This window comes from Lucilia sericata, unplaced genomic scaffold, assembly GCF_015586225.1.
Source record: "Lucilia sericata isolate MDLA Ls3-8-SP2 unplaced genomic scaffold, ASM1558622v1 Contig001738F_arrow, whole genome shotgun sequence".
Lineage (NCBI taxonomy): Eukaryota > Metazoa > Arthropoda > Insecta > Diptera > Calliphoridae > Lucilia > Lucilia sericata.
In genome coordinates this window covers 20001-31585 of record NW_023995642.1, presented here as the reverse complement: position 1 = coordinate 31585, position 11585 = coordinate 20001, and the positions used below count along the sequence as shown (strand labels likewise).

The 11585-nt window shown below is 31.1% G+C and overlaps 1 protein-coding gene across 1 annotated transcript in view; it reads left to right on the top strand.

The window, feature by feature from the left end:
- The first annotated feature begins 962 nt into the window (after positions 1-962).
- LOC119612572 (probable serine/threonine-protein kinase dyrk1) overlaps positions 963-11585 on the top strand; it is an 18031-nt gene continuing 7408 nt past the window's right edge. The window contains exon 1 of the mRNA XM_037968378.1: positions 963-2012. Within this exon, the coding sequence (XP_037824306.1) occupies positions 1016-2012 (997 nt within the window). The 5' untranslated portion in view covers positions 963-1015. The remainder of the gene's footprint in view (positions 2013-11585) is intronic.

Here is an 11585-nt window from a genome sequence, read left to right as displayed (position 1 = left end):
ATAGATTATCTTCATTCGAGCACATTTTTCTATAGAAAAAGAGTCTTCATTCGAACGCATTTTTCTTTAGAAAACTGTCTTCATTTTTTATAGAAAAAAACGAGAAGATTTTTCTATAAAAAAAGTATCCTCATTCGAGCATATTTTTTATAGAAAAAGAGTCTTCATTCGAATACATGTTTTCTATAGAAAAGTTTCTTCTTTCGAACATATTTTCTATCGATAAAGTGTCTTAATTCGTACACATTTTCTATCAAAAAACTGTCTTTATTCAAAGACATTTTCTTTCGGAAAGTGTCTTCAATCGAACACTTTTTATTATAGAAAAAGTATCTTCATTCGCACACATTTTTCTATCGAAAAAGTGTTTTCTTTCGAACACATATTTCTATAGAAAAAGAGTTTCCTTTTGAACTCGTTTTTCGATAGAAAAAATCTAAAACATTTTTCTAAATCAAATACTAAATGGATAAATAAGGGTTAAAGCAAATTTTCAATAAAACCACAAATTTAGCAACAACAACAAAAACTAAAACTAAAACATTTTCCTTTCTTTATAATTTTAGATTTTTGCATGTTGCTGTTGAATTTTCTACGCAATTAAACGATGTCATGTTATCAACATCTACATCATATTATAACAACAACAACAACAAGAAAACTAACACAACAAGCAGCAGCAACAACTACAACAACAATAAAATCGACAATAACACTAAACAACCCAGCAGTAGCAGCAGCAACAACTACAAGAGACATTATTATCAATTTGAACAACATCTACAGCAGCAGTTAAAACTTGAACAACATCTTTTGTATTTATTGTTGTTGCTGTTTATGGTACAATTGCAAAAAAGTCGCACAAAATATAAAGAAATAAAAACAAAAAATTCAGCTCTCCTTTGAATTTTTTCAAAGGCAGCTGGAGAAACAAGACAGCAGCAACATTATCATCAAAAGAAAAAAAGAAAAATCAAATCAACATCACATTGTTAAAAAGTAAATCCAATGGAAAATGATGACGATGATGTTTTACGTAAACAACAGCTTTAAAAGCAACAACAACAGAAACTATAGTAATACTACAACAGCAGAAGTGACTGCCAGCAGCTGTAGGAGTATAAATAGTTGCAATAGTTGTTGTATTGGCAGTAATGTTAACAATAAAATAACGTTGAAACAACAAAAAATTTATAATATTGAAAGGACTGATAATGTAAACATTAAAGACAGCAGCAACAGCATAAACAACAACCACAGCAGCAACATTAGCGACAATTACGACAACAGAAAACGACAAAGCGTTACAAACTTAAACGATAATGAAGATGAGAATCTAAAAAATCAACATTATTGCAGCAGCAATGACACTAGTTACACAACAACAGAAACAGCTCAACAATGTTTAAAATTAACGACAACAACAGCAGCAACAAATATTAGAAATCGAGGGAATAGCAGCAATACAACAACATCGTCAGCGTCATTAACACAACAACAACAGCAACGGCAAAGGAGGTGTTTAAACGACAACCACAACAACAACAACTATAGCCACATTATTATTAGTAGTAGTAAAAACAACAATAGCAGTAGTAACAGCACCAGTAGTAGCAGTTGCCAACAAAATTGTTTTCGTTGTAGTTTTCATAATAGCAAAACAGCAGCAGCAACAACAGCGAACAATTTCTGTTGCACATCAACAACAACATCATCATCGGTATCATCATCAACAACCTCGACCCGTAAATGTAAAAATTTTAGCCTTAAAGCAACTACTGGCAACAGTAGCAGCCATCAACCCCATTCACGTCGTAGCATTAGTAGAAATATCGGTGTTAGTAGTGGTGGTGTTGGCCGTGGTGGTATCATATTCAACGTCCATAACATCATTAGCCTTTTTGGCCTTCAGCTGTGTTGTCTCCTGCTGTTGCGGCTAACACATTTAGCCACTGGTCTTGCTGTTGGTGTAGACTCAACAAATGCAAATCTCACAGATTTGGGTAGTCCCGGTATGTATTTTATATCCTTTATGCAAAAAAAAAAATTAAAACTGTAGCAATACATTAGCAACATTATTGATTTTTTATGTTCCGTTCAGTTTTATTTTTTTTTTTTTTTATAATGCTGGCATATTATTTTATTTTTTTTTGGAGGGAAATTAACCTAAATAAACTTTGGTTTGTTTTCTCTCGCTCTTCCTCATAGTCCTTTGCCAGCAAGAGGTATTAACAATATAATCAACAACAAAAGTTTTCTGTTTTACTGCTACCAAAATTTCCTTCCTATAACTCTTTTTTAATTTACTTATTTTTTTTTTTTTCTATAAAAAAGAAAAAAACAATTCAAAACAGAAATGTTCAGGATAAAAAGTGGTGGTGAAATCATAAAACAGTAATTTAAAGGTATAAATTGTTTAAATGAACGTGAAATTAGAATTGAATAGAAATTTTATAACTAGAAAACGATCCTAGTGATGGATTTCTGGTAATCTTAGTAGCTAAAAGTTTTGAATATTTTTAATAGAAAAGGTATCTTCTTTCGAACATATTCTTGTACAGAAAACATTTTTCCATAGAAATGTGTCTTCTTCCGCACAAAGTATAGAAAAAGTGTTGTCTTTCGAACACACTTTTTCTATGGACCAAAGACTAGATTATATGTGGAGAAGACCCTGTAGAGAAGACCAATCTTTTAAAAAAAACTTTATTTTAAAACTATGGACTAGACTATAGACTAGACTGTATACTAGACTATAGACTAGACTATAGACTAGACTATAAACTAGACTATAGACTAGACTATAGGACTAGACTATAGACTAGACTATAGACTAGACTATAGACTAGACTATAGACTAGACTATAGACTAGACTATAGACTAGACTATAGACTAGACTATAGACTAGACTATAGACTAGACTTTAGACTAGACTATAGACTAGACTATAGACTAGACTATAGACTAGACTATAGACTAGACTATAGACTAGACTATAGACTAGACTATAGACTAGACTATAGACTAGACTATAGACTAGACTATAGACTAGACTATAGACTAGACTATAGACTAGACTATAGACTAGACTATAGACTAGACTATAGACTAGACTATAGACTAGACTATAGACTAGACTATAGACTAGACTATAGACTAGACTATAGACTAGACTATAGACTAGACTATAGACTAGACTATAGACTAGACTATAGACTAGACTATAGACTAGACTATAGACTAGACTATAGACTAGACTATAGACTAGACTATAGACTAGACTATAGACTAGACTATAGACTAGACTATAGACTAGACTATAGACTAGACTATAGACTAGACTATAGACTAGACTATAGACTAGACTATAGACTAGACTATAGACTAGACTATAGACTAGACTATAGACTAGACTATAGACTAGACTATAGACTAGACTATAGACTAGACTATAGACTAGACTATAGACTAGACTATAGACTAGACTATAGACTAGACTATAGACTAGACTATAGACTAGACTATAGACTAGACTATAGACTAGACTATAGACTAGACTATAGACTAGACTATAGACTAGACTATAGACTAGACTATAGACTAGACTATAGACTAGACTATAGACTAGACTATAGACTAGACTATAGACTAGACTATAGACTAGACTATAGACTAGACTATAGACTAGACTATAGACTAGACTATAGACTAGACTATAGACTAGACTATAGACTAGACTATAGACTAGACTATAGACTAGACTATAGACTAGACTATAGACTAGACTATAGACTAGACTATAGACTAGACTATAGACTAGACTATAGACTAGACTATAGACTAGACTATAGACTAGACTATAGACTAGACTATAGACTAGACTATAGACTAGACTATAGACTAGACTATAGACTAGACTATAGACTAGACTATAGACTAGACTATAGACTAGACTATAGACTAGACTATAGACTATACTAGACTATATACTAGACTATAGACTAGACTATAGACTAGACTATAGACTAGACTATAGACTAGACTATAGACTAGACTATAGACTAGACTATAGACTAGACTATAGACTAGACTATAGGATAGACTATAGACTAGATATAGACTAGACTATAGGCCTAGCACTATAGACTAGACTAAGACTATAGACTAGACTATAGACTAGACTATAGACTAGACTATAGACTAGACTATAGACTAGACTATAGACTAGACTATAGACTAGCATATAGACTAGACTATAGACTAGACTATAGACTAGACTATAGACTAGACTATAGACTAGACTATAGACTAGACTATAGATAGACTATAGACTAGACTCTAGACTGACTAACTATAGACTAGACTATAGACTAGACTATAGACTAGACTATAGACTAGACTATGACTAGACTATACTAGACTATAGACTAGTAGACTATAGTCTAGTCTATAGTCTAGTCTATAGACTAGTCTATAGTCTAGTCTATAGTCTAGTCTATAGCCTAGTCTATAGTCTAAAACTGTAGATTACTTTATATAATTAACTATAGCTGAGACTAGGCATAGTCAATTGAGTAACTTTTAAAGTTCTTTAAATAACCACATAAAATGAATGGGTCCTTCGAAACCTCAAAACAAATTCTTCAAAATTTTATTCTTTTAAAGCACTCTCTTTGTTCAATTTAATCTTAAAAAAAACGTTATTCTATCATTCTCTTTCCACCAAATATAACGATGACAAAACAATAATAACAACATGAAATACAACAACCGCTACAGTAATAACAACAAAATAATACAACTTATGACTATATTTTGACATTTTCCTAATAATGCTCGTCGTTGTCGTACTCTCTCGTACTATATTATGAAAAAGGAAAATGTCACATAATAATAAAATCGTTAACCCTAATTATTTTATCATTTTTTTGTTTTCGTTCGTTAACAATTTTATTGAGATTAATATTTACAAGTAGCTTCGCTGCAGTAGCAGTTTAACCGAAAAAATAACAAAAAACAAGTAAAAATCATTTCAATTTTAGGTAAATTTTTTTATTAAATGTATCTACGACATTGTACTATGTTTGGTTGTTAGCAAAATTACAGGTAATCAAGGTTGTTTTGGGTATTTTTTTTTTTTGCTATTTTTTTTTTTAACTTAAGCCTTTAAGTATATTTTAGATAAATTTTCCATAATTTTTAAAAATACATGGTATTGTATGTATTTGGCTTAAACTAAGCAATGGATTTGTTTTAAATTTAATAAGTATTTAGGTATTTGGGTTTTTTTATGGGGCAAATTAAACAATTGTTTAAAAAAACCTTGAGGTTTATTTTTAATTTCTATGGTTTTATTAAAAGGTAATTTGAATACATTTGTTATTAACATTTTATTTGAAATTATGTTGACTTTATTGCTGCAAATAATCACCGCGTTAAACTGTAATCTTCAGTTTAAATTCATATATTTAGTTAAATTATCTTAAAAATTTGTTGTAATCCTCTTTTTGGTTTAATTTTAAACATTAATATTATGATGATTTTTTCATTTTATTTTCGTTTTTTTGCTTGGCTGGTAGTGTGTTTGGAGGGATTATTGACTAAACTTTATAATTTGTATCTTAAAGATGTCTTGTCTTGTTTGTCTGTCTGTCGGCCTGCCTGTATAGACTTTAGTTGTTTTACTTTTTGTTTTCGTAACAAGTTGCCTTAAATCATTAATCATATTTTTTTGTTTTCTTCTTTTTTTGAAAGCTAAATTTAATATGAATTTCATGTGTGAAATTTAAAATGAGTTTTTGTTTGAGGTATTAGTTTGAAACAATATTTTGTGGTTGAAGAAAATACATTTATAATATTGTCATCATTTTGGTTAAATTAAAATAAAATATGTTGTCGTTGTTGTTTTTTTTAACATGATCCGAAATTATTTAATATTTACCTAGACCCACTGACCATATTTAATTTGACATTTTACACTTGTCAAAATTTGAATAATTACGAAAATATAAAATTTGTTTTTGAAAATGCTAAAATATAAAACTTTCTTACCTTAGGGGTAATTTAAAATTACTATATCGAGGAGTGTTACTAAAATGAAATTGATATACTATTTTGCAAATGAGTTCTTTAGCCGTTTTAAATTTCTTTGTTGAGTAACCAAGCCCTGATGATGAAATAGGCTTGTCTAGGGTTCTAAAGTTGTAACAAAAGTCGATAATAAGACTTTTTACACCACTATAGTGGGGGGGCTATTATGCGTTTGTGCTGATGTTTGTAACACCCAAAAATATTGGTATATCAATCGGCTCAGAATCACTCTCTTAGTCGATTTAGCTATGTCCGTCTGTCCGTCCGTCTGTGTGACCAAGTAAACCTTGTATGCACCCTACAGATCCCAATTTTCAAGATTTGGCACATACTCTTTTGACAAAAAGACAAAGCCTATTGCAAATCGTTAAAATCGGTGCCTTATTTCGTATAGCCCACATACAACCGTACCCCCGAATAGGGATTTTGAGCTCTTAAATATGTTAAATGTTCTTCTATCACTTCAAAAATAGGCAAAAGTTTTTACACACGTTATGATCAGGCCTCATTTGACCCTATCCCCCATACAAAGAAAATGACTTGATGGTCAAATATTCACTTATAAACACTAATGTCACGATGATATTCTGATTAAATAACTGATGTAGACGTAAATCCTTCTACCGATGTAGACGTAAATCCTTCTACATAAATTGATTACCCCTCTTTCAGTAAATTCCTTTTCGATCGAAGAATCAATCCATTACATATGTATACTAGCCGATTTAGGGCGTGAGCCCATACTAGAACACAATAAGAAACCGTAGATCGTGGTCGATCGAAAGCTAAAATATTTCAAAAATATGTTCCTATAACATCACAAAACCAACATTTAAAATCTGTGGGATAAACAAGTTATAAGAGCTTTTATTGGTTAAGGAAATTTCTCAAATTATGCTTAAAATGGTCCTTCTAACCTTCACCAAGTATAAAGGTATGACTTGTTATACACAAACCGAAGTACTTCGCTGAAATTACTCGCTTTTGCAAATGGAGCTTCGAGCCTTTAACAATCTTCTATTTTGTATGCTTATGCATATGGTCCTACGAGCTTTAAATTTATGATAAAACAGTTTAAGTATCTAGGGTCAAAGAGTTTTGTTTGCAGTTTAGGACTTTCCGTTTAGTGAACAAAATCTACATTTAGGTGGGTAGGTAATTTGATAGGAGGATGTATACTACATCAACTCCGAAGAAATACACCTAGGCCACTATCGGCCCTGTTGTGCGCTCCTTATCATGAAAAAAAAGGGAACTGAATCAATTATTTTTCAGTGATTCATAAACTCAGTTTCCTGAACGTAATTCCTAAGAATCTTCCAATCAGTGTTAGTCAGGAATGTTATTTCCGGAATAACATCACTTCCAAGATACTTGGATCTAACTTCGACGAATGCCTGGCAGTGGCAAAGAAAGTGCTCCAGAGTTTCACTGTCCTCTCCACATGCTCTACATTCGTCTGAATCCGCACGTCCAATTTTGCATAGATGTGCTCGTAATCTTCATTTTAAGGAGATTTTTCGTCTTGCTCTCATCAGGGTCTACCCAATGTTTCATTATTCCAAAAGGCCTTATGGGATTCTCTCACCCATATTTTTAGTTCAGCTTTTGTTGCGTCGAATGGTTTCGCGTTAGTCAGGTTAACTGCCTCGAGCTCCCTTCCCTTTAAAGCTATTACATTCGCCCTTTCGTTACCGACTACTCCCGAGTGGGCTGGTACCCATATGATGTGAACCTTACCTCTGGGAGAGTATTCAGTTATCTACATTTAGCTCTCTGAAAGTGCCGTATATTCTCAAAAATATCTATCACAATCTTGTGGATAAGCTGGGTATTAAAAGAAGAAAAGAGCTTTTTATTCGACCAGACGAGAAAATGGTATTTCGAACCTTTGAAAGTATTTAAGAATTGTTACAAATAATTGAAATACTTCGGCCAGGGCTTTTCCAAATGGTCCTTCGAACCTTCTGAGTATTAAAAGAGGTATTGAAGCTCCTTTTCACTCATTTAACTTTTGAGAACACAGCGCTTCGTTTCAGAAAACAACTACTTTTGAGTAAAGCTTTTGATTGAAGAAGACTAAAATATGGTCCTTCGAACCTTTAAAAACATAAAATCACAATACATAGTTAAATTTTCTAAGATAACATATAGATATTTAGTTCTTGTTGTAATGATGTCAATGGTACTTCCCAAAGATAAGCAGGACTACTTCTTACATTTACATTGTTCAAAATTTTGCATTAAATCTATATAATTTTACATAAAATCAACCTCTCTGCACTATTTCTAACATTTCCATTGTTAAAATTAACCATGAAACCTGTTTCATCAACAGCAATAGCGTTATCGATTCGAGGAAATCAACATTTTCGGTAATTGTAATTGAAAATGAAAATTTGTGGTTTCATATTCATGGAAATCTATATACCATATAAAAATTTGATTAAACAGTGAAAATTTGCTAAATAAATAAATTACAAATATTTAAAATTTAACAATAAATGCAAACATTTCAATTAGTAGGAAATAGAGAACAACATAATTTGCAATGGGGGGAAAGAAATAAAAGCTAGAATTTAATAAAAATTCAATAAAATGTTAATTCATATGCACACCTTGCAAAAGCATTAATTCTATAACTCTAGTCATATCTAACCAACCATCATCCATCTATCTTTTATCCATATAAAAGCCATAAAGTCTAGACATGATAAAGTAACTTTTTAATGCGATTTAACTAGAAACAAAAAGAGCAAAAAAAAGCTTTAATTATAAAATCAACCATAGAAAAACACCTGTAAAGAAAAACTTTAAATATGACTAAACTAAAAAAAAATCTCTTTAACTACCAGCAAAACCTTCGTTTCAATTTACTCTAAATCCCTGCATAAAATGGACGCGTAACCTTATATTTTTTTTCAACATAATAATTGTAATTAAAGCTCATAAACTTTTTTTCTTGTTTAAAACCTAGTAATTTTTTGCTAAAAGGTATTAAACATATACATAAGTAGTTGGGGGAAAAAATAATGCATTTTAAAAAACACTTTACAAATATGGTCAAGAGTTTTTTTCTATCAAATTGTTTATATGAATTTATAATTTGATTCATAGATAGTGAAGTAACATAATAAATTTAATAACTAATAATTAAATTTGATTAATTATTATTGAATAAAATTAATCGATATTTTTAGGGCAAAATTTATAAGATTTAGTCATGAGGCTTCATTTTATAATGTTATATTTACACTTTGAAAAAAAGTTAGATGTTATTGAAAGTTTGGCGTTGCCATAGTTTAGGAATGTTGAGGCTTTTGGGTGACTAATGGCAGCTTATTGAAAATAGCATCGAGTGAAAAAAGTTTATGCTTCAAATCTCCATAAAGTCATCTATCCTTCCATCCTATCTTGTCAATAGATTAGTCCATATACATGTGTAATACCTAGTCAGCCAATGATCAATACATAGACTAGTCCATAGACTAGTTTGTACACAGACTAGTCGTTAGACTAGTCCATAGACCAATCATTAGACTACTCATCAGACTAGTCGATAGATCAGTTTTTAATCTAGTCCATAGACAAGTTCATAGATTAGCACGTAGACTAGTTCATAGACTAGTACATAGACTAGTAGATAACTAGTCATTAAACTAGTTCATACACTAGTCATTAGACTAGTCCACAAACTAGTCTTTAGGCTAGTCCATAGACTAGTCATTAAACTAGTTCATAGACTAGTCCATAGACTAGTACATAGATTAATCCATAGACTAATCAATAGACTAGTTTATATTCTAGTTGATAGACTAGTCCACAGATTAGTTCATAGACTAATACATAGACTAGTCATTAGACTAGTCCATCGACTAGTCATTAGACTAGTCCATAGACTAGTTCATAGACTAGTACAAAGACTAGTTCATAGACTAGTTCTAAGACTATTACATAGACTACTTCATAGATTAGTACACAGACTAGTCATTCGACTAGTCAATAGATTAGTCATTAGACTAGTCGTCAGACTAATCGATAGACCAGTTATTAGTGTCGTCCATAGACTAGTTAATAGATTAGTACATAGACTAGTCCATGTACTAGTACATAGACAAGTAGATAACTAATCATCAGACTAGTCCATAGACTAGTCCATAAACTAGTTAATACACTAGTCATTAGATTAGTCTTATACTAGTCCATATACTAGTTCATAGACTAGTACATAGACTAATCAATAGACTAGAACATATTCTACTAGATAGATTAGATATTAGACTAGATAGATTAGACATAGACTAGTCAATCAACTAGTCATTAGACTAGCCAATCAACTAGTCATTAGACTAGTCTATAGATTAGTTCATAGACTAGTCGATAGACTAGTCATCAGGCTAGTCAATAGATTAGTCATTAGACTAGTCCATTGACTAGTACATAGACTAGTTCATAGACTAGTACATAGAATAGCCAATAGACTTGTCATTAAACTAGCTCATAGACTAGTCATTAGTCTAGACAATAGACTATACCATAGACTTTTCATTAGACTAGTACATCGACTAGTCCATAGACTATTCATCAAACTAGTCCAAGGACTTGTTATTAGACTAGCCAACAGTCTAGTCCGAAGCCTAGTTCAAGTAGCAGACTAGATTATAGGTTAGTCCATAATCTAGTCATTGACTACTCCATAAAGTAGTATTTAGACTAGTTAGTTCATAGGCCATAAACTAGTCACTACACTAGCCAATAGATTAGTCCATAGACTAGTCAATAGACCAACCAATGGTCAAGTCCATAGACTACTCAATAGATTAACCAATAGTCAAATACATAGTCTAGTCCATAGACTACTTTAGCACTTGAGCTCTAGATCAGGCATCTATATAGTTCAACAAATGAACAAGAGAGCTCATTTAATAGTTGCTTGCCTATATCTGCTTTGGATGCAGAATTCAATTAGCAGCTTTTTTTTTTTAAAAACTCGGTCACGATAGAAAGTGCCAAAGTAACCCCTAAGTAACTTCCAAGAGTTTAAAACCATGAGAACTTAAAACACAGCACTTTCTAAAGAAATCATGTACATATTTAATTCTCCACTTTTTTACTCACAATTTTCTCTGAGTGTTACACAATTTAATGTTAAAGTTCAAACATTTCACAGACATAGTTTTGTGTAATACATTTTATGTTAAATATAAAATCAATTAAAATGCGGAAAACTTAAAAACACAAAAATCACAATTTCTAATATTTAACAAATACTTAACAATATATTAAATATATACATAATATTAATAATAGCTTTTAATAACGAAACATGAAAATCATGTTGCTATTTTGCAAATGATTTATGAGTCAATTTATTATGATTTTAATTTAGTCTCATAATCATAAAATATAAACAGAAAACAAAATATTTACTTGTATGTTTAAAAACATCATGTAACGTACAAAAAAAAAGATTAGAAAACTTTAATATGATTTA